Here is a 23,918-nt window from a genome sequence, read left to right as displayed (position 1 = left end):
TACCATTTCAGATGAAAGAATAAATAGCTGTTGGAAACATTAACAACAATCGTGTCTGCCTTGATTATTGTACCCTTCTACATGTGACATGTCCTTACTTCCTTCCTGAGGGTGATGTGGACCAAAACTTTGCTTCTTCCAACCTGCTTTTGTCACCAGACAATTTAGTGATGTGGAAGAGCAACACTGCCAGGTTCAGTGTCAGTGTTACAGCACAATAAAAAGCTGTTCTGAGTTGTCTCCTGCACTCCTTTCACCAGCTTTCACTCTCAGATACATTTGATCTAATTGTACTGCTTATCTTCCAACTGCTCCTCAAATGACCTCTTGTTAGGACTATTTAATACTGATGTGTCTTCCTGTGTCGTCTAAACTTTTTTTAAAACTAGAATTTTAATTAGCAGAAGAACGGCGCAGCTGTATGATAAAGCTTTCATTAGAGGATTCCTTAATAGAACCCACTTCCAGTCCTTGATTGCATAATCAACAGCTAATGAAATTGTCTTGGTAACAAGAGCTACGGTGTATTACATCCTCTCCCGAGACTAAGTGGAAAGACAATTGTACCAAGCTGAGAGGACTATTGATTGTTCACAGTTTGGATTTGATTGCCCTTATGGGGAACTAAACAAGAGATCATCTTCAGCTCTGCTAAATGGATTTTGCTTCCACTGAAAGTTACTGGTTCACTTTCATGCAAGGTGTTCAGGGGCCAATAAACACGGGAAGCATAATCTCATTACAGATTTCCTGAGTCTGCTAGTTTGAAAGCACTGATCACTGTAAAACAAACGACAGCTGCTTAGTCCAGGTCCTCCACGATGCATCTGTGTGTTTAAACTAGGGGGGAGCTCTGAAGGGATGCCCCAGCCCCATTGCATGTTGCTTGTCTCATTACAGGAGGGAATCCGAAAGGGAAGTTTGCTCTGGGACTGGTTCAGAATGAATGGAAGGTTTATGTTAAAAGGCCTCTAGATCGGGAAGAGCAAGATGTTTATTATCTGAACATCACCGCCACGGATGGCCTCTTTGTAACCCAAGCTGCTGTGGAAGTCACTGTCACTGACGTTAATGATAATAATCCAGTTTGTGAACAGGTGAGTTAGTAACACCCACACCAATGAGCTGTGGTGTTGAAAGTGATGGTTTCCCTATGGGTTTCTCTGCTATTTACAGATATTCACAGGTGATGCCCATTTTCATCCTTAAGGTCTTAGTTGAAAAATCTGGAGTGATCTGGGAGAAGCACAGGATGAAAAAGTCCTGTGAAGTCAAGACAAAAGGATAATAGTCTAGTAAAGATAGCAGAGGAGTCTTCTCCACAGTGACCTTAGTTGACTTTATTAAAAATGAAGCATTGTGAGGGGGCACTGGCAGCCACTCCTCCTCTGCAGAAAAAACGTGCTTTCCCTTCACAGCCAATGTGGACAGGTCTTCAATTCGGTTTAACTCCAGCCTTCCTGAACCTGGCAGATGTCAGAAACCCAGTGGAAAAGGCAGAAGAGTGTAGTTTGCTCCCATGTTGTCAGGCATGCATGCAGTGTGTCCTGACCACAGGACAGCACTAGCTGTCTCTTATTCTGTGGAAAGGCGATGTGGGGAACTGATATTACTGCAATAGAAAGATCTGTGTGAAAGAAAAGACACTATGAAACCCAGATTTCCTTAATGGTACCGCTTACAGAATCCCTTATATATATGTGTGTGTGTGTGTGTGTGTGTATGTATATACTTGTGTAATTCCTGTCATTACGTTATCACTGATGGACCACTGTCATTGCAAGCACCACACGGGAATGACAGTCTGTATGTCTCTCAAACACTGTGAGATGAGGGGATAAAAACAGTTGTCTTCATTAGCACACTCATCAAAGTTTCCATTTCATTAGTGTTGATGAAACAAACAGAAGATAGAAAATGAGATCGCGTTTAACACCTAAGACGAGCCCTATTAAGAGTCATAATTTGGCATTGTTTTTGTGACACCTCAAAGCTTAGCAGTGATTTGAATTTCTAGGAATGCGTTACGTAAAGGAAAATTGTTTCCTATATAGAAAAAATGCACTACAGAGTGTGTAAAAAAAAAGGTTGTGCAAAGACTATAAAATACTGTTATAGCACAGCTTACATTTCTGTTTTTGTCTCTAGGTTGCATACACAGCACTGTTTCCTGAAGACATTCCATCAAACAAAGTCATTCTTAAAATCAGTGCTAAAGATGCTGACATTGGGTCCAATGGTGAAATTCGCTACTCTCTTTATGGTGCTGGGAACAATAAATTTTTCTTAGATCCAGAAAACGGTAAGATGACACTAAATGCTTCCAAATAGCCTCTCAATCCCTCAACATCAATGGGTGCCAGTTTCCGTAACTAGAGTTGTGTTACACTTGGTTATCAGCCAGTTGTTCCAGTTATGGCAGGCATGGATGACCACTTCTGAAGTGGTGGTGGTAGGAAGGAGAAAGAGGGACGTCTTTGTTGACCTGGTTGCGTGTTATCATAGCAGTGGATACTGACCCTTTTGCTTCCCTGCCAGACATCAAGTTGGGTCAGAGATGTATGGGGTAGTTGTCCTGGAGTCTTTTTGGTGCAGAAGAGGGGAAGCTGCCAGTATGGTCCTCAGTATGGTCCTCCTTCACCTTCAGACTTCAATTCTTCCACCTTGGTCTAGATATATTGGCATTTAGACCCTGTAAAAAAAGTCATTTCTTTTATACACAGATTTTGGGGGAGAAAGGATGTCATCTGGGGAAGAAATGAATTTGTGGGCACAGTGGAGTGCTACGAAGGTCTTGTACATTTAGCAGTTGGTCTGGAAAAAGATACTGATCTCTGATAAGATCTAGATTTTATGGTTGTTATGAAGTAAAGCTAAATAAAACCATTTTCCCATGAATAAAAATCTGACCCTTTTATTATTCTTAGGAATTCGTTTCCCATAATGATAGTCCTTCCCTGTGCAATGCCTCCTTTGCCTGACTAGCAGGAGGCAGTGCCCACTATTGCTGTAGCGTTACTGAGGGAAGAGGAGGCATTTGGACATCTATGCAGTGTGTGGAAGAGGAAGTATTGCCTTCTTCAAGAATAAATTTTTTATTTAACTGCAAATTGCACCCTTTACAAAACTAACCCAAAACTTATCTTCCAACTAGTAGTGGCTGTTTGCTGATGTGGCAATGTTTGGCAGCTGTTTATCTGTTTAGTGGAAGAGGGATCATGGGTAAAGCTCTCACAGTCTGAATTAGATGGCTTTTTGTTGCTGTTAGTGTTTATTGTGATACCTGTCTCTGGAAAAGAATAAGTCTGTTTAAAACTAGATGCCAGAGGTATATATGGGAATTCAGAGCTGGTTGGAGATTGCTTTGTAGGGAGAAGAGACGGGGATGTTGATTTTATTTTTTAACAGTATCATTAGAAAACTTTACAGTTTATTATGGCTACTGTCATCAGATTCAGGATGTGTTTCTGTGTCTATCAGTCAATAAATCATGAGAGTAACAAGAAGACAGACTTGGAAGAACATGGTGGTGTGCACATGGGTGAAGCCGTAGGCTGTTGAAGGCCACCAGGAGTGGCTTGTCCTCCCTACATTCATACTGGCAGCTCAATTCCTTGGGTTAAGAGTGAGAAGTGATGCTGCTGTGAGTTTTCAATCCAGTCGCTGCAATAATCAAGCTTGATCTTTTTTTCTCTTTCCTGCTCCTATGAAATACATAGTTTTGAGATACTCACCCTATATAGAATTAGAGGTGCTGCTACAGTAGTAATGATAGCTGCTGCTTTTAATCAATTTTAGGTGAGCTGAAATCCTTGGCTCCTCTTGACCGAGAGAAAATCCCTGCATACAACTTGGTTGCCCGAGCTACAGATGGTGGTGGCAGGTTTTGCCAATCAGAAATCCATCTTATTTTAGAAGATGTTAATGATAATCCACCAGTGTTTTCATCTGATCACTACACCGCGTGTGTCTATGAGAATACAGCCACTAAAGCTTTGTTAACAAGAGTCCAAGCCACCGATCCTGATGTTGGTGAGTAATGTTGCAAACATTCCTCAATGTACAGGAAAACTCTGTAGGTTAGTGGAATTGCAATACAGATTTTCTCCATTGCTGCCTTTCCTCATTCTTTCCTCCTTTTGCTTCTGCATCCTACCCATTTTTCTCTCTCATTTCTTTACATCAAAAGGCTCATGGGTGAGCTTGGCATAATGGTGTTACAAACAGAAAAGCATTGCAGCAGCCACAGAACCATGTAGTCTTTTATTCTTTTGATCAAGGATGTTTAGGCGTAAATGATAGTTTTGGGGGGTAAATTTCAACTTTTTTTCTCCAGTGTTTTCGCCTCTTTTCTTGAGCCATGGTTCTGAATACCCATGCCTCTATTTATGCAATTAATATAGTTAAGTGCCATAGGAACCTATACATGGTTAATCACAGCTTTTCTAGAGTTTTATACTGCTATAGCTCCCACTTGTTCCAGCTGGTTACCTTAGCATAAAACTATTGTTGTACACTGAGTGTATATTATAAATGTTCTGGTTGCTTAACTGTACGTTCTTTTAAAGTGTAATAGTTTATTATATAAGGACCTTAACCTTGAAATCTGGGCCCAATTATAAATATTTAAAGGATTTTTTTGCATAACACAGTGGTAAAACCTGCCGAATATCAGATAATTTTCTTTGGGTCATTCACTTCAGTTGGAATAAGTAAGTCCCATAGTTTATTTTTTCTTCCTGTGGTTTTGGAAATGTTTTATGAAAACTGTCGCCTGAGTAGCTCCACGTAAAAAGCAGACCTTTCATTGAATGAAAAAATATTTAATGTTCAAATCTTTTTTTCTGAAGTACAGTGCATGCTGGAAGTCTCAGTTGTTACTAAGGCTGTTAATGTAAATATACAGGAATCAGTAAAGGAGCAGCAAGCATTCATTAACGTGTCCATGAAGAGCTACATTATATGCTGTGGTTGAAAAACCACAATTAAAATTATGATACTGTCCTACAGTGAAAAGCCAATTACTGGTAGTAAACTACTGAACAGTCTGAAGATCCAGTGGTTTTGTTTTCCACTGTTGTCTTAATTACCATTTTTCTCATAGGTGAGATGACATTCAAGGAGATGGGGGAGACATGAAGAATTAGAATCAAAAGTTGTCAATAAAAGTTCTTGCTAGCACCAAATTTACATAATAAGATGGTTAGCAATGAAAAAAACAACCCATGAGCTAATTTCTACATCTTCCTTCTGAAACTAGATAAGTGAAAGGAAGGGATGCATGTGATGAATGAGAAGGGGCTATGTATTTCCTTAATGATTAGACCTGAAAATCAAGCAAGACACTGTGCCATGTGAAAGTGACTCTGGTCTCTAAAATTGGATTTTATATTAATTACTCTTCTATTAGTCCATACTAAAATCACTGATTCCCTATTACTGTATAATGAATTAGTTCAGGTAGTGTAATGTTCCCAGCACAGAGAAAAAATGTATTATTGATATTCCTGATGGACTATGATATTCCTGTAAGGTTTTCTGGAGCATTATCCTGAAAACATCAGTGGATCCAGCAATCATCATACAAATCAATTTTGAACATTCAGGAAACATCTTATGATCAGTCTTAGAATATGCCAGTTCTTCTTGCTTTGGGCTCTAAAGAGCCATGTACTGTGAGTATAGGAGTATTAGTATAGAGGTCATTGAGATAAAACTTGAGAGAAGTCAATTGTTGGTCTGCAACTAAATGCCATTTAACATAAAACTGAAAATATTGTGGTTAGACAGTGTGGGATAATTAGAGCAATTTCCAGATAACAGGAAAATAGTGTTTTATCTGCTTTGTGCTAAAGTTCCTGAATTCATAATGTCCTGTGCATTTTCAGGACTGGAACATAAATTGTTGTTTAATATATTTGTAATTTGGATACATGCTTACAAACTAGCTGTACCAGCTGCACACACCGAGGAAGGGATGTGATTCTTCTCCCCAGTATTCAACAGAAGAAAAATACTTTAGCTATCAAGCACTTCACTCGAGTAGCATGCAAGATTATTTTACATAACCTCTCCGTGTAGCTAGGTGTCAAATTAAAAGATTGCTTGAAGGAAGAGAGTATACACACATCCCTTTGTTAAAACATATTAGTAACTTTAATATAAAACAATGTTTTCCCATTCTGCTTCAACTGGAAACTCTTAAAATGTCCACAATATCATATTTCCTACTAACTCACCACCATCAGGTTTGGAAATGTGCAAACTAAACATGAAAGAGAAATACTCGTTTTACAGTTTTTTAGAGAAGTTCACAGGGAGCAGTGGATTTTCCACCTCCCACAGTCTTCAAATCAAAGTGCCAAATTACTCCATTCTGTTCAAATTAAGGCACAAGAAGAGTTGGAGTGAATGCTGAGGTGTCATTATCTGAGCAAACCCATCAGACAACTACAATATCAGCCCGTTTCAAAGGAATTGGGGTCATGCTAGAGCAGAAATGCTGAGAAAACCTACATGGAACTTTGTGGCAAGCATGACATTAAAAAATTGATGAACATCAAAATAAACCTGGAGTCCAAATTGCTACCTGTGCTGGAGGTGCATACTCATTTCCAGTGCTGCTCATGTTTTCTGCCTACATATGGCGGTGTTGCCTTACTTGCTGAATAGAATGAATGACAATGTGGTCCAAGCTCAGCAGTGCTGTGACGGTTACAAAGTCCTGCCTCAGTTGCAGCTGCTTTGCCTTGCAAATGACCTCCATGCTCAGGCCCATTTCCATGCTGATTGATGGTGTAGTCTACCAAAGGCAGAAGCACTTACTGTACTAAATATGAACAGTGTGTCATCTGTCCTCCCGCAGTCCTCTTCATCGCCACTGGGGCACTGGCAGTTCCACACCACCCACATTTGCAGACAGTTTAGTGATTTCACTGACCTACTGATTTTTTTCTGGGTTTGTCATGAAGATGGAGTTCAAATTTTTCTCAGAATGGGAACAACCTTGTCAGCCAGCCCTGTTTTGCCTGCCACTGCTGCCTTCCAATCTCTGCATTATCCTATGGTCAAAGCCACGTCTGGTACATGCTCGTCCAGGTCTTCCCCCATTCCCTATACAACCAACCTATATAAACGGACTAGGTTGTCTTGGAGCCTACACCTTGTATTGCATGCAGATAATGTGCAGGAAAACAAAGACATGTAGGTGGAGAAAAAATTGACAGGAGTGGCCTTTGGTTGGCTGCAAAGAGTTGCCTGCAGTGCACAGACCTCCCTGCTGTGTCCTCAGCTGCCCCTCACCCCCGTGCCCCTTCTCCAGCCCCAGGGCCATACAAGTACATTGCACAGGAGCAGTAGTGACATTGAGCCTGCAAGCAGCCAGCTGGTGCCCATGTCATGACCTGACTAGCCAAATCTAAGAGTTTCTCAGAAGCACAATTCAGACTGATACGGTATTTCCTGGAACAGCAGTCACATCTCAAAGAGCAAAGGCCCGCACCTGCTCGCTTGCCCAGCCAGGCAGTCCTCCTTTACTAGCTGCTCTATTCTTTGACATAGTTTTGTCCATGCCTTCTATTTCTCTCAGTTCATGGTCCACTTCCCAGCAGGAATGACCCTATGTTCCCCTATCCCATTTTCGCAGCATGTGCAAATAGCAAACGTGTCAGGAAGGGTCTTCACTGTGGGCTGAAGGTGAGGACCACAGGGTTGTGTGTGGTGACAAGTCAGAGGTGAAGCACTTTGGGCCTCCTGGCTAGAAACATGTCTCCTGGCCTTGCGTATACAGAGGTGTCATGCTGCAGGGTTCACACAGTCACAGAATGGTTGAGGTTGGATGGGACCTCTGGAAGGTCATCTTGTCCAACCACCCTGCTCAAGCAGGGCCTCCTACAGCAGGTTGCCTAGGACTGTGTCCAGACAGCTCTTGGATGTCTCCAAGGATGGAGATATTCCCTGAGTGCTATGGAGCGTGGGCAACCCAAGGGCCCTCTGGGAATAACCAGAGACCTGCACTGCAGATACAGGCAAAAGCATAACATCCTCACTGTGACCTGGCAGAGCGGTGCAGACAGGCAGCAAACCCACACTGATGCCGTCTCTTACTGCCAGTTCTTCCCAAGCTGGACATAATTCAGAGAAGAAAAATTAATGACAGATGAGATTTTGCAGGAAGTGTAGTTTGGGAAAATATTTTCCCACATCTAATAGCAGATTTAATAGCATGCAGTAATGCAACCTAGAAAAACACTAAGCGGTGTGCTACTTTTTTCAAAGCATTTTCTCACATTTGTATATAGGATGCCTGGAGTTACAGATGTGTTCCAGGGCTGCAGTCAGCAGAACGCAGAATGATCTGAGGTTTATACATCAGTTCTCTGTATTTGAAGCTTTGGTACTTGGGTAGGTGTGAGGGAAAAAGTGAGTGTTGAAACCCTAATTCAGGGAGCCAGGATAACACTCGAGGCTCTCACAAATTTTATACAGCCATGTTATACGGGTTACTTGTGTTTGAATTTGTTTGTGTTTTTTCAAGAGTTGTACAGAGTAAAATATTATTTGGACCAAAATTTATGAGACGGATTCTGTAGTCATCTGATAAGCATTTAAATCCATCAAGTCTTTAATCAGCCTGGTTCTTGGTATGAGGGACTAATTATTCACTTCTTCACACAAAGTGGAAGAGCTGCAGCAGAAGGAACTCAGCCCTTCCCCTGGGGAAGCTGTTTGACCTTCTCATTATGAGACATCTGCTCCATAGCTCTGACCTTCTCCACCAAGAAGTACAGGGGAGCAAGCTGTGGTCCTTCATCTGCCTGGCAAGCGGCTGGGGAATCTGGTGAACTGGGGGAAGGAGTACCATTTTCGTTCAGCTTCTGATGGAAAGTTTTATCTTGGGTTTCAAAGAAATCTATGGCAAAAATGATACTTTCACAACAAGGTTTGGTCTCAATAAGTTTTGATGTTTCCGTAAAAACTTGGTTTGTAAAAAAAAAACTCCACCCAAAACCCTCACCGTGTGCACTCATAAGGCAGGTGCACAGGAAATAAGAAATGACTTTTCTAGGGAAGAATGGTAATACAACTTCTTTAGGTTTTGGTCAGTCCAGCCTGGAATGACATTAAATCTACCTCCAGGAGGGTGGTGAAGCAAGCACGTTTTATCTTCTTTTTCTTCTTGTCCTCTCCTTGTGTCAAAGAGAAGAATGAAGAAACCATTAAAACAATAAAAATGAAATATCTATCAGAAATAATAGCTGAGGAACAGATAGTTCTCCAGGGTTTATCACTTTTTTGTAGAAAGTGCCATTGAAGTCCTGGTGAGCACAGCACAGAAAAAAATCACTCCATTAGGTTGTGCAGTGGGTCGCCGCTTTCATGGTGAATACATGCATGGAAGTAATAAGTACAGACTTCAACCTTATCCACGGTAGGCTTTGGTCTTGAAGGAATTAGGGCAACTGAGCCTGTTGCACACACAGCTGGACCACACAGCTGGGCTTTCGGAAGGGTAAAGTGCTGCCAGGTGAAATTGCAGAAGTGTCAGAGAGGAATGCAAGGTGCAGAGGCATGCACAACTTGATTAAAGACCAGTTCTCTGAATTATGTATAATGGAAAGTAACAAAATAATAAAAATGCTGAAGTAGATACTGATTTTTGCATTTGTTGGCAAAGCCGGTAGACAGCAAACCTCTACTTTGCCTGTTTATTTGTGTTGGGCAAGTCTCTTAAAATGGGTCTAGAAACCTTTGAGGCATTCAGGATCTGAAAAAGAAGTAAACAAGGACTGAAACATTGTCCTGGTTTCAGCCAGGATAGAGCTGGTTTTCTTCACAGAAGCCAGTGTGAGACTGTGTTTTGGATTTGGGATGAGAAACTGTTGATAATATGCTGATGTTTTGGGTTGTTGCTGAGCAGTCAAGGACAGTCCAGCTTCTCATGCTGGGCTGCCAGCGAGCAGGCTGGGGGTGCACGGGGAGCTGGGAGGGGACACAGCCGGGACAGCTGACCCAGACTGGCCAAAGGGATATTCCCTACCATCCGACGTCATGCCCAGTACATAAACTGGAGTTGGCCGGGGGGCGGAAATCGCTGCTCGGGGACGGGCTGTCGATCACGGGGTGGTGAGCAATTTCTGTATTGGGCATCACTTGTTCTTGTACATTCCTTTGTTGGTATTATCATTATTGTTCCCTTCTTTCTTTCTGTCCTATTAAACCGTGTTTATCTCAACCCACGAGGTTTTTCCTAATTCTCTCCCCCATCCCACTGTGGGAGGGAGAGCGAGCGGCTGCGTGGTGCTTAGTTGCCGTCTGGGGCTAAACCACGACAAACATGAATAAGAATAACAGAGATAATAGGACAGAAGATTTACTAAAACCTAACAGCTAATAGGTAGATACCTTTGGCAATGACACCAGCACTAGCTAATTGATATTTCTGGATATTGTCTGAGTTTTTGTAAAATAAATATAACAAGATACTTTCCAGAGGATGGCTCGTTCTCTTTAAAACATACATGGAGCTTCCTATATCTTTATGCATGTCTTTGCCTCACTGACTTTTAAAGTAGCCCAGGGGTTAGTGCACTAATGCAGGATATGGAAGGTCTGAATTATTAATTCCTTTTTTTGCAGCTATTCAAAACAGCATTATGTAAGTAAGGGGTTATAGTTGAAGTAGGGGGTCCTTTCCACTGTCACTGAAGCTGTTCTGAAAAAGAACTCAGGAATCAGCCAGAGAAAAAACAAAAGACATGAGTGAGCATTGCTCAGTGGCCTGGTGGGTGCTTGTGTTCTGGGTTCTGTTCCCCAGGGCTTATTCAATGAAAAGTAATAGTCTACAGCAACGTATGCGTGTACTCCTCCTTCCTGGAAAGGTGTCCTTACCATTAGACTTCTGTTCCATAAAAAGAGTGGGAGGGCAATGCCCCACATCTCCCAGTGGGCTGGCCAGTCCTGAGGACACCTACAGGTCCAAGTTCACCCAGGGGGTTGTTCTGGAGAAAACCTGGCTTTTGCCTTCAAATAAAGGCAGAAACGCTTGTAGGAATGCAGAGACACAACACATTGTGCCCCTGAAAAATTGCCAAATAAAAAATAATATACTCTGTGGAGTTTAGACTTACCTAGTGTTAGGAGGTAAACAAACAAGGTGTTTGGGGAGTATGATAGAAAGCTTAGGTTTCTACCTAAACAAGCCCTACTTCATACTGCTTATTTTGCTTAGGAGACATACCCTGTAAGTAGGCAGTTTCAAGTTGTTGAATCTTGCAAAGGGCCATATTTTTCAAGCTGCAGATAGGTAGTCAGGGGAATTTAGTCACCCAACTTGCATTAAAATAATGACTATATGTGTATCAAGATGACTAAGACCTAGTCTGTGTTCAGCAAGCAGAAGTCATCAAAACAATCTCATTTCCTTCTGCAACATGCTAAGAGGCCATATAGAAAGAAACATGGGTGGTATGGCTTAGGTTTAGTGAGGTTTTTTACATTGTACAGCATGATTTTTTTATAAGCAAGCTAGGGAATCGTGGTCTATGTTAATCTGTTACCAGGTGAGTTTGTAATGACTGTTACACTGGAGGGGTAAGTTAAGAAAGGTACTGGGTGCAGCATTGTTCTTATTTTCATTCCTGAATGCATAAGTAGGCATGGTGGTGTAGGGTTAACGGTTGGACTTGATGATCTTAAAGGTCTTTTCCAACCTTAATGGTTCTGTGATTCTGTGATAAGGTCTGTATTGCTAGATATCAGAAAGCAGAATGGGGCTACAAGTACCCTGGGTAGTGTCAAAGTCATAATTGTGGGATTTAACAGTTGGAAAAGCAGTATGGAAAAATACAGCGCAAGTCATCAAGATAAATGTGAAGTCCTGTGTTTAGATAAGAATAACGAAGTGCACCAGCATTGTCTGGGTAATTACTGACTGGGCAGCAGAACTGTAGAGAAACAGATGTATTATGGTGAATCACAGGCTGAATATATGTTTACACTTTCATACTGGTGTGAAAAGGCAAATACTTTAATGAGATGGGTAAACAAGACTAATGCTGGAAAACATTTTTTCTGTTTACTTGGTGTTGGCAAATCCTGACCTGAAAGGCTGTGTCAAGTTTTGGGTACAGCACTTCCAGGAAGATGTGGGCTACCTGGAGATTTACAAGAAAGATCACAGGTCTGGAAAACATGTGCTACCAGGAAATATTAAAACAGTTGAGAGGGGGTGCCAGGAAAAAGAGAACTGAGATGATAAAGTATAACAGTCTTCAGATATCAGACAAGTAGCTCTGAGGAAGGAAAGCAACCTTTATTCTTTTTTTTTTTTCCCCGCATCTTTTATTATTTTTATTCAATCTCAGCAAAAAATCAGATCAAGATTTTTAGTTGTAAGAAAAGTGAGGCACTGGGCTGTGTTATGCAAGGAGGTTGTGCAGATTCACAATCAAAGGATAGGCCTGTGTTTGGGGAAAAATTGCATCCATCCTTTCTTTGTGCAGGGATAAATTAGATGACCTCACAAGATTCCTATCTCTATACTCTGTCATTTCTATTAATTTCTTTAATTTTTGAGATTTCCAAGACATTTTTAACAACATGGAGGCAAAGAACTAGGCAAGGAGAATTGTACCTCTCGGATTACGTTGACTGAAAAAGCCCTGTATTTAAATTGTGTCACTGAATCATATGTACGTATGTGTGTGTCTGTGGATATATGCATACATACCTATATGTATATTTTTTATATGTCTCTCTCTACATGTGTATTCCATTGCTTCAGGCTACATTACCCAGTGTTGTCAGCTACAATGTGTAATCCTAAATCAGGTGTATCCAAAATGGCCTCCCCCACTTTAGAAAAATAATTAAGCTTATGCCTGATCAGCACAAGGAAGTGAATCAGTCAGGAGCACTGATAGAAACAAGTATTTAGTCATGTACACCAGTACCCTGGGCTAGGGTAATCTCTGCTAGAAAAGAGAGAGAAGGTGAGCCAATGATCCAGATCTCAAATTCCCAACAAAAAAGACAACAGCCGACCCAGCTGAAATGGAAATCCGGGTTTTAGACACCCGTGGAAGGTGTCATACCACTAAAAGTTGATGCCTGACGTTTTTGTCCAGTATTTCCCTTCAGTAAGGGGTGGTTATGTTCATCTCTGTCCTTTGTGGCCTTGCTTTCATCCTATGGTACTGTGACCTGGGAGTCTAAAGGACTAAGGGGTTGCTGGCTGACAGCCGGCTGAACATGAGCCGGCAGTGTGCCCAGGTGGCCAAGAAGGCCAACAGTGTCCTGGCCTGTATCAGGAATAGTGTGGCCAGCAGGAGTAGGGAAGTGATCGTGCCCCTGTACTCGGCACTGGTGAGACCACACCTCGAATCCTGTGTTCAGTTTTGGGCCCCTCACTACAAGAAGGATGTTGAGGTGCTGGAGCGTGTCCAGAGATGGGCAATGAAGCTGGTGAGGGGTCTGGAGCACAAGTCTGATGAGGAGCATCTGAGGGAACTGGGGTTGTTTAGTCTGGAGAAGAGGAGGCTGAGGGGAGACCTTATCGCTCTCTACAGCTACCTGAAAGGGGGTTGTGGTGAGGTGGGTGTTGGTCTCTTCTCCCAAGTAACCAGTGATAGGACGAGAGGAAATGGCCTCAAGTTGCACCAGGGGAGGTTTAGATTGGATATTAGGAAAAATGTCTTTACTGAGGGAGTGGTCAAGCATTAGAACAGGCTGCCCAGGGAGGTGGTGGAGTCACCATCTCTGGAAGTATTCAAAAAATGTGTGGACATGGGACTTCGGGACCTGATTTAGTGGGCCTGGTGGTGTTGGGTTGACGGTTGGACTTGATGATCTTGAAGGTCTTTTCCAAACTTAATGATTCTGTGATTCTGTGTCTCTGTTGGAGCTCTGGTGTGAGTAAAGGTCCTTGGGCTTAAGGCTATCGTTTCCCCACAGAGACGGGACAAAGCAAAGAAAGCCTGTCTCAGTAGTGGTGTTATGGATTGAACTTGGCCAGTGTTTCTGCTTAAGTTGTAAAAACCACTTGAAATACCTTTCCCTATGGGGCTATATATTCTTCTACAGTTCAGCAAGGTAATTCTGGCAAGATTTTTCTCTTTCATCTCAAAATGATGGAGTAGAGTATTATAAAATCGAGTTTAGTATTTGTCTTTTGTCTTGTTTGCTGTTAATGAAGTTGTGGACTTTTAAGTTCCAGTAGTTGGTGTTGTGGTTAGCATTTGAGCAATCAGGAAAGGCCATAGGTACATGCCAGTGTTAATAGTCACTCCAGGAAAGACAGAGGCAAGAGGAAGCACAATAATCAGCACAGACACCATGCTTGCAAATCACTGATAAATTGATAAATAACTTTTTTTACAGCTTACTTTCTGGACAGCTTTCTGTTTTACATCTTGTTTGTTTATTTTTAATGCTTCCCATTATTTTTCTTTCCGTAGGTTTTCAAAATTAAAATGAGCAGATGACAAAGTTAAGCGTCATTTTCCAGAGATAAACAAGAACGAGTGGGCTAGTTATGCTTGGGGAAACGCAGTAAATAATGAGTTCAGGGTGACATGTGAAAATAGAAAGGAGAAACACACTATGTATGGTCTTTAATATGTGTAAATTTTAGTTTGTGTGTGATGCAGTTGGCAGGTAATGCCCACTGCAGAAAATCAGTGTCATGTGGGGATTGCACCTGTCGTGTTAATGCACAGCCTTTTGATAGAATAGAATCACAGAATCATAGAACCATAGTTTGGCTTGGAAGGGACATTTAAAGCTCATCCAGTCCAACCCCCCCGCAGTGAGCAGGAACACCTTCAACTAGATCTGGTTGCTCAGAGCCCCATCCAACCTGACCTGGAATGTTTCCAGGGATGAGGCATCTACCACCTCTCTAGGCAACTTGGGCCAGCATTTCACCACCCTCATTGTAAAAATTTCTTCCTTAGATCTAGTCTAAATCTACCCTCTTTTAGTTTAAAACCATTACACCTTGTCCTATTGCTACAGGCCCTGCTAAAGTCTGTCCCCATCTTTATTGTAAGCTCCCTTTAAGTACTGAAAGGCTGCAGTAAGGCCTCCCCAGAGCCTTCTCTTCACCTTTTGATTAGTGTCGGTCTGGATGAAACCATGTTGTAACTCCACGATTTTCAGTGGAGTTGGACAAGGACGAATTTGGTACTCATGAATTATAAAGAGAAGATATTTTATTTCCCTGGTGCTATTTAAAGTAGTAATGGCATAGAAGATGTCATTATGTGACATTCAGTGCATGCCCCTTTGTTTTAGTGCAGAAGAAAACAAGAAAAGAAAAACTCCCAAAGGTTGGCATTTGAGGTGCTAGATGGCTGTATGTTGTACAAGCTCTTCACACCAGAGATTTGGCAAAGGGCAATATTCCATCATATGCTAATACAAGTCTAAACAGAATATGTGCTTGCTTATTCCTTTATTTAAAAAATGTACTGCAATCCTCTTATAGTAATTCCTGCAAAGCTTTCCATGTTCGAATAGCTTATGTTCAGGACCGGCACCTTAGAAATCTGAGAAATTTAAGTGAATAAGTGAATAGACACAATGCAATTTGCAGACATTAATCCCCCAGCAGCTGTGGGCAAGCAGTGTGGGAGGACTTCTCTCTTTACCAGTGCAGGAACCATGGTATTAGATCAGTTGTTTCCTTTCCACAGAAAACATTTTCATAGTCACAAGCAGAATCTTAACATCGTCTCCACGGCAGGGATGCCATTGACATACATGTGGATGCTTCTCTCTCAGCAGATGGTAGCCCCTGGACTAAAGCATTTTGGATTTCAGTAGAAATAACTTCCTATTTCATCTTTGCCTCATGCCCATTTTGTTTCCAGCCTTGGGTCAGGAAGCTGAGTGGAAAGAGCTATTGATATAACACAACACTTTCTTCAAAGTGCTGTTTCTGCCACAGCTTTTAATTGAATTAATTTTCTTCCTAAGAAGCAAGCATTAAACTCCAGCACCACAAAACACTGTGGGAGAAGGTCAGAAGGCAGCTGAGATCTGTGTTTCACCTTCTATTTTTCTCTGCATTCAGGCCAAAAGCCACCAAGGATTGGTACCTGTCAATGTCCCAACTCAGGTCCTCTGCCCTGATCTTCTGTCTCTCCTTGCATAAAATGACACTTTCACCTGTAAAGCCTTTCCTCCAGGTCTCATGGGCAAAATAAGACTGTTTTCATCATCAAACCAGACTGGTGCAAGATAACCCACATCCCTGGAACTTCTGTATTCCTCTCTTGTTTTCCAAGAAGGAAGAAAAAACACATTTGCCTTCAAAAATTAACTCTGTCCATTTCTGCCCCAAAATCCCTTATATTAGATGTAGCAACTAGAACACCATAATCTGTATCTGAGCTGTCTTCATTGGAGGATCACCAGCAATCACTTATCAAAAAACATTCATATTTTGGTAATTAATGGGAATCACCCTTAGGAAGTAGAATATAAAGAGCGTTGTCTGATTATATCAATCAGATTGCAGTCACCAGAGTTATCACTTCTTGTATGTGAACTTGCCCTACATGGTGTCACATGTACCACATTTTGTCTCTGCCACTCCCCCTTACAAGGTATTCTTGATGAAATTTTGGGGTGTCTCAAGACACAATTTATGGGTAGGCTATCTCCTTTCTAGCTATTTATGCCTTTAAAGAGAGTGGTATCTGAATCTTCTGTGCTGTGCCCAGGTATGCTGTCGTGAGTATCAAACAGGATCTTTGTGCCAGAAAGAAACCCAGACTAGACCAAGGCTGTCCTGCAGTCACAAAGACATATGCTTGGAAGGTGTGTGTTAAGGTTTTTGCTTCAGAGAAGTATTTAATTCTATGTAGAATCTGGTAGACATCAAGAGAGCCCAGTACAGAATGCTAAATAGCTTTACAGTTGAAACTCATGTGTACGTTGGGTGTTCAACTGCATGCAAAATCCCCTTTTCCACCATCCCCAGTGATCAGCTTTAATTGCTAACTCATTAACTGTTCTGGTCTGGTCTATCCCTCCTTGTGAGTGGAAGTTCAGGGAGGATTCCTAGCAGAAGGAGATCCTCCCCCACCGGAAATGTAGACACCCCTCCAGCCATTCACCCTCAAAACTGTCTTCTTCCCAGAGGGTTTTACTCTTTTTTCACTTTTATCAGTTTTGTTGATTGTCAGCTGACGGAGCATTTGGATGCATGTATAAAGAGGCTAAGTGAAGAGGCGAGCGTGGTCTCCAGCAGCCTGTAGGGTATTCAGGGTCAAGGTGTTGCAACACCTGACTAGTTCGTGGGCTAAGCTCAGTTCCCCGTCTGTAGGACAGGAGTCACCTCCTCGGATGCCCTGCCTGTTTTGCTGAAGAGGGGCCTCTCTATTTTATCATATTTGAGATGCCCTGGTGAATAGAGAGGTTCTGCTGTGATTAAAAAAATCAAACCAAACCTGTTTCATTGCAATATTGCCATTTAAATTTTTCCTTATTTTAAAGACACTTGAACGTTTGAAATATACTCTGGTGTCTCAAGCACTGCATAAAAACTTTGTTCCCTGAAGAGGCCAAACAGTAATTCCTAACGCTCTCCAAGTAGGGTCTGGGACTTTGTAGTTGTTCTGGCTTTTATGTGCATGTGATTGAAGAAAGTCCCCCAGCTCCCTCTTGTGTGGATGCTCTACTCCTGCTATGTCAGGCAGGAAACAAATGTGATTTGTGCTGCTTTTGATCAGACATTTCTACAATGCTTTGCTGTTGGAAACCAGAATAATACTGTCACAAATTTTAAATTAACAAAATATGCCTAGAAGGGCTTGGTAGCTCTTGTTCGTCTGATCAGTATCAGGCTTGTAAAGTCTGTTCTCCAATAAAAAGGGCTGCAAAGGCTCAAGTGAGAGATGTTAAAAACAGAGACTCTTCATTTTAGTGGGTCTTTGTTTTTAGTTATAATCTGTTACTGAAGCACACAGGACCAAATCATAAAATCAACCAGCATCAAGGGAGTTGAATTAGGTTGTATCTGTGTTCACTTTTAATTAGATTTGAAATGGCTATCCCACTGTAGTGCAGCAAGCAGCCAAGTCAGTACCTTCCCCTCAGGCCTTATTACTGACAACAACCTTAGCATAGATCTGCATATTCAGCAGCCAGGTGGAAAGGTGTTATATATTGGGAAATGCAGGCAGGATTTGAAAAACAAAGGATATCTTTTGTACAACTCAGTTTTGCTCTCAAACTGGGCGAGTGGAGGACTTTCCTTTCTAAAATGTCCGTGTTCTGGCAGGAGTTCTTTGATACAGCTTTTGTCTAGCAGGTACTGTGTTATGATAATATTGTGCTGCTCAACAGCGGAATCAAGGCAGCACAGGTAGCAAGTACATTCTGTACCACCTGATGTATCTTTATGGGTTTATTTTTCCCTTATGTACATTTTTATTTCTTCAAGATCTGCTCTGAGACATTTCCAATTTCAGCATTCTGCTGTCTCATCTAATTCAATTGTAAGCTTTTCTGGGCAAGGACCATATCTGGATTCTGCTTTCAAGTTTCATTACACAGCAGTTTTATAAAGCAATCTTTTAAAAAAAAACACAATAAGGGAAGGAACTTAGCTTATCCATTGGGATTTGACATGTGAAAAGATCATGTCCTGATCTCCCAAGCCTTTAGCAACGCAGTACCCACAGGGCCTCTTTATCTCCTTGTGCTCCACCTCCACTGGAAGTAATCAGTGTGATAGCAGATTGTGCTTAGGGTTTCCACTAGATGGGAAGAGGTTGTTGTTTTCTTTATTTCAGTTTACCATTCACATTTGCTTCTCTTTCAGGTGTGAACAGAAAAGTTACCTATTCCTTGGCAGACTCCGCAGATGGTTACTTCTCAGTTGACCGATCATCAGGAATCATTATTTTGGAGCATCCACTTGATAGAGAGCTTCAGTCTTCCTATAACATCAGTGTAAAGGCCTCAGATCAGAGCATTGTGCTGACCTTGTCCTCATTTGCCACCGTTACCATTACAGTGCTAGACATAAATGACAACCCCCCTGTGTTTGAAAGAAGAGATTATCTTGTTACAGTACCTGAAGACACCTCACCTGGCACTGAGGTCCTCTCTGTTTTTGCTACAAGCCAAGACATTGGTACTAATGCTGAGATTACCTATCTCATCAGATCAGGGAATGAGAAAGGGAAGTTCAGGATTAACTCAAAAACAGGTTTGTAAAGTGGCTCTTACTTGTAATGCAAAATGAAAGTGTGAGGAAAATGTGAATGCTGTGGGAAAGGCTCTTGAACCAAAAAATTTCCAAGGACAGAGAGTTGGAGCTTGTCAATGTGGAATTAGTTGCACAGTTAAAAACCAATTTTAGGTTGGAGAGTGATGTAAATTACAGTCATGCTCAGCTGCCCCAGCTCGAGTGGAGAATACTTTTCTCCATTAGTATGTTTGTTGAAGTCAATGGTGATGTGACATCCCATTAGCCAAACTGTGCAACTCTTGCAATTATGAACACTTGCAATGTTTACCTGCTTACCAGCTGAGTAAAGCCTCAACAGTCTGGACCTTAGCAAGCATCAGACAGTGCTATCAGGACCAAATAGCTGGCAGTCTCAACATGTCAGGTGATGACTGCCGTTTATACAACTGTATGTGTCTTCACGGACATAGGTTGCTCCTGATTTGTGTTGTCTGACAGCTGACTTCAGCTGTGGTTTGGGGTTCGGGGTTTTTTTGGTTATACATCACAAACTTTAAAAACACATTGCTCCTTCTTGTTAAGAAATACTAAGGAAAGCTGCCATATTTGGACCACGTGGCTCATTTTCTTTGAATTTCCTTAGCAGGATACATTCTTTATCTTTATTGAGGTTTTAATTCGTCAACAGCAAGCTATGATTCTTCTGTGCTTCCTGTAGTGGATCCCCTTATGCTCCTAACATTCAGGATGACCAGTACAAATCTGCCACCAGAGCTTCAGAGCAAAACAATCTTGATTTTGAAAGCTGAAGTGCTTGTTTGAGTGCAGCTGTGATAACCAGTAACCCAGAAAATCTCAAAATGATGCATTGTATCATTTGTATTACTTGTGTGCAAAAATCTTTCTCCACTCTGCGGAGGCCACTGCCTTACATGTAAAGGACTTAACATAATTGTCTGTTGTCTGTTATCTTCATAATGTTGATTAGTGCTAACAAAATTTAAACATAAATATGCCTAGACAGCGATACTTAACTTCACATTTGACAAGCCAAGGAGATAAATCAATAAAACCCCATAATGAAGCTTAATCACACAGGGAAAAAAACCCCGACTATTTATTATTCATTAATGTGTGACAGCTCCATTATTATCAGTTTAGAGGCAGGAGCTCAGTTTCCAGACAGCCGGGTGCTGATGTAGCATGCCTGATCAAGGCTTGAAAAATAATGTCCTTCACACCATTTATCAGTGGGAACTCTCTGCTAGCCACTTGGAAGCTTGTCTTCAGGGCTCCTGCTTCCAGCAAGTCATGCTGAAAGGTAGAATTCATTTGGAGAAGGCCCAGACAAGATTAAGAAGAATGATCCGAGGTCTATAAAATGTGGTTTACCAGGAAAGACTGAAGGAATTGAGGCTATTTAAGCTAGAAAAGAGAAGACATGCTGTTAGTATTCAAGCTCGTAAAAAGTACCTACGAAGAGGAGGGGAATAAACTTTTCTCCATGCCCACTCATGAGAAAAGAAGTTGTGAATGGGCTTAAATTGCATTTGGATTAAATTGCATTTGGATTATTTCAGTTAAATGATAGGAAGAAATTCCTCACTGTAATGATTATGAAGTACTCAAATACATTTCTGAAGAAGGTTAGGAAACTGATTTTGTTGGAGGTTGATAAGAACATTAGAGATGAGTACCTTCAAGAATGACTAGGCTTAGCTGACCTGTGTTGGGCAGCAGTTGGACTAAATGACGTTTAAGCCCCATACATCCCTGCTCTTGATGGGTCTATATTGAAAAGGATTTAGCTTGCCAAGGTTAAGGATTTGCTTTTAAGCCTTTCCTGCCATGACCACTATTACGTCCTCCAAGGCATCACTAGTAATCTGTGCACAACCTACTCCCCTCTTTTTGTTCAGGTTATGGATACATGAGAAACAAGTGGAGGACTTGCATAAAAAGCATTTCTGTCCTAGAGGGGGCCTGGGGTCACGGAGTGAGTCAAGTTACAGAGAATCTTAGATTTGATTGTGTGGTGAGAGAACACAAAATTTTTAAACTACGTGAGTGGGGAAGTCCCTGTTTAATCACATAAACGATAGACGACTGATTTCTCAAAGGTATTCATGCCCCATTCATTTGTATTTAATTCATGAGAAGTTAATTACATGGGAGTGAATTTCTGTTGATTCGTCAGGGCTGATTTCCAGAGTCAGCATCCAGTTCTCCCACAGGCTTTGTGCATGTGCCCAGGGAAATGGGTGGATATGGCCACCACTTCTCGGTCTTATACCGTCTACTGGTATAATAAAAGCTATTTTCATGAGAAACCATCCATTGCTTCATGCCTTGTGCAGGTCCTTTCTGCAGAGGCAACCCAAGTGCACTTGGCATCACTCTTTAATCAAACAACAGCAGTAGGAACCTGACCAAATATTTTTATTGGATTGGGCAGTGTTACAGTTAGAACAACATATTTTGTATGTGTGCCATGGTGATAAATAGCATTTTTAGTCAATGTTTACTACAGTCAAATCCCTTAGTCCATAGCATTATTTGTTTTTCGCTGGCTGTTGACATTCCCTCCCTTGCTTCAAAGGAGCGATTTCCATTTTTGAAGCTTTGGATTATGAATCGTGTAAGGATTTCTACTTAGTAGTGGAAGCAAAAGATGGAGGTACTCCAGCTCTGAGCGCCGTTACGACTGTGAATATAAATGTGACAGATGTTAATGACAACGCACCGAAATTCAGCCAGGTGGTCTACAGTGCAGTCATCAGCGAAGATGCTGCCGTCGGTGATTCGGTGATAACGGTGAGGCTGTGGGCAGCATTTAGGTGGGATGAAGCCCTTTGCTACATGACCTTTAATAAAATACAGCTGCAGTAGTTAATAATGATAACTACTGAATCCTAAATCACCCAAACTATCCTCTAGCCAATATTCTGCGTCTGCTGCTGCTTTCTAGGCTGCTACCAGTTTTCCCCAAAAAAGAAAGTAGCAGTAGCACTGACTGTTTCTTTTCAACCCCGATATGCTGTCAAATAGCATGTTTAAGGCATTGCATTTCATGAGTTAGCTAGAAAGAAGTGGGTTTTCTTGCAAAGGCAAAATTCAAATTTTCACTGAAACAAATAGTCTTTGTATCACGTAGTATTTGTATCTATTCAGTCTGGCATGGAGTGTGCCATACCCAAACCTCACAATGCTCTCATCTTGGAACTTGTGGATCCAGAAAAGAAAATGTTATATGGAATATTAAGTTTAAAATATTGTCTGTGTTTTAAGGCTAGAATTTTGAAAAGGTCCAATGGGAGCCTTCTATCAAAAACTGATTGGTTTGATGCTGTAGAGGTATGCAGTTCCAATGTAACTAGTCTGACAGAATATGAAGTCATGAAGTCTTACTTTTTGGGGTATTGAGCAATTAACGTAGCATACAGATGGCTTAATACCTGTTTTGCTAATTTTCACTCTTCTCTCAAAAAAGTTGATAGCAGAAGATCTGGACAGTCCTTCCAATGGACAGATTCATTTTTCCATAGTGAATGGGGATCAAGACAATGAATTTTCAGTTGATCCTGTTTTGGGACTTGTGAAGGTTAAAAAGAAATTGGATCGAGAAAGGGTAAGACATGTGGGACTTCTTAACTTACAATGACTTACAGACGTGTATTGATTTCAACTCTGCTGCTGGCTTGTTTTGAAGAAGCTTCTTTTATATTCTGCAGTGATCAGCCTAAGGTGATCCAACAGGTCTTTTTAATGTCGTTCCACTTCTCACCCAAACCCTATCCCCAACCTTATCTACAAGCGAACTGCTCTGCTAGTGTTACCATCCTGAACTAACGCAGCCGTCGGGGGGAAAAAAGCAACCCTGGATTTCTCCTGTGGTGCCACCGGCAGCTGTTGCTGTATTAATGAGCTGCCTCCTCTCTCCTGCGCGTGCAAGCACACACGTGTAGCGGAGTGTGCAACGGCGTGATTACAGCACACTCCAGATTGTGGCACCAAGCACTGAGCTGAGACCTCAGCCATTAATTAGCTCTCTGCAAAACACGTCACTGGGGAGGTGATGTTATGAAGTGGCCAGGCTGTACCAAAAGTGAGAGAGTGCTTCATTAAACAGATTCTGCTGCTTTGTTTGCTCACTAGATTATTCATTCAGGGTAATTTATCACCATTTTGCCGTAGCTAGCAATTAGCAGCTTTGGGGAAAAAACAAACAAATACAGTTTTCTGTGCTACTAGCGGGGCAGGAGAGTGCTACACGGCTTCAAAAGTCTCGCAACACGTGAAGAAATCCATGCCTTCTGCCTCTGAGCAATGCAGCCGCAGAACTGGGGAAGCTGATCGCTGTCCTCAGAATATGGGCTCAGCTGAAAAAGCTCTCTCCTGGCAGCAGGGCTACTGCTTAAAACAGTGGCAAATACCCTTTCTGTATTATCACAAAAGGCAGGACTAAATTGTCGGTGCTTGGGGGCAGAATGACTTTACCGCAGACTGCCGAGGACAATGGCTCTGCATGTTACAAATTTGCTGTAATATATTTCTGCTGTAATATATTTAAATGGCACAAGCTTAATTTCTTAATTTGATTTTATTTAGTTTCTGAAGTGTACTCATGTACATCTGCATTCAGACACACACATTCACCCTTGCTGGCATGTGCATGTTTCATGCCAGCTCTGTTAGATCTGCATTTTCCAAAGTT

At 41.6% G+C, this 23,918-nt stretch overlaps 1 protein-coding gene across 4 annotated transcripts in view; it reads left to right on the top strand.

The window, feature by feature from the left end:
* The window catches only part of FAT3 (FAT atypical cadherin 3), a gene marked incomplete at its 5' end in the record, with an annotated part of 344,711 nt that overhangs the window by 275,306 nt on the left and 45,487 nt on the right, over positions 1 to 23,918 (top strand). For all 4 annotated transcript variants that reach the window (XM_082011243.1, XM_082011241.1, XM_082011242.1 and 1 more), the window contains 6 exons: positions 901 to 1,097; positions 2,149 to 2,302; positions 3,799 to 4,032; positions 18,833 to 19,222; positions 21,804 to 22,018; positions 22,695 to 22,832. In XM_082011243.1, the coding sequence (XP_081867369.1) occupies positions 901 to 1,097; positions 2,149 to 2,302; positions 3,799 to 4,032; positions 18,833 to 19,222; positions 21,804 to 22,018; positions 22,695 to 22,832 (1,328 nt within the window). The remainder of the gene's footprint in view (positions 1 to 900; positions 1,098 to 2,148; positions 2,303 to 3,798; positions 4,033 to 18,832; positions 19,223 to 21,803; positions 22,019 to 22,694; positions 22,833 to 23,918) is intronic.

Source organism: Phaethon aethereus (genome assembly GCF_964289735.1).
Source record: "Phaethon aethereus genome assembly, chromosome: 1".
NCBI classification, from domain to species: domain Eukaryota; kingdom Metazoa; phylum Chordata; class Aves; order Phaethontiformes; family Phaethontidae; genus Phaethon; species Phaethon aethereus.
This window is presented reverse-complemented; position numbering and strand designations above follow the sequence as displayed.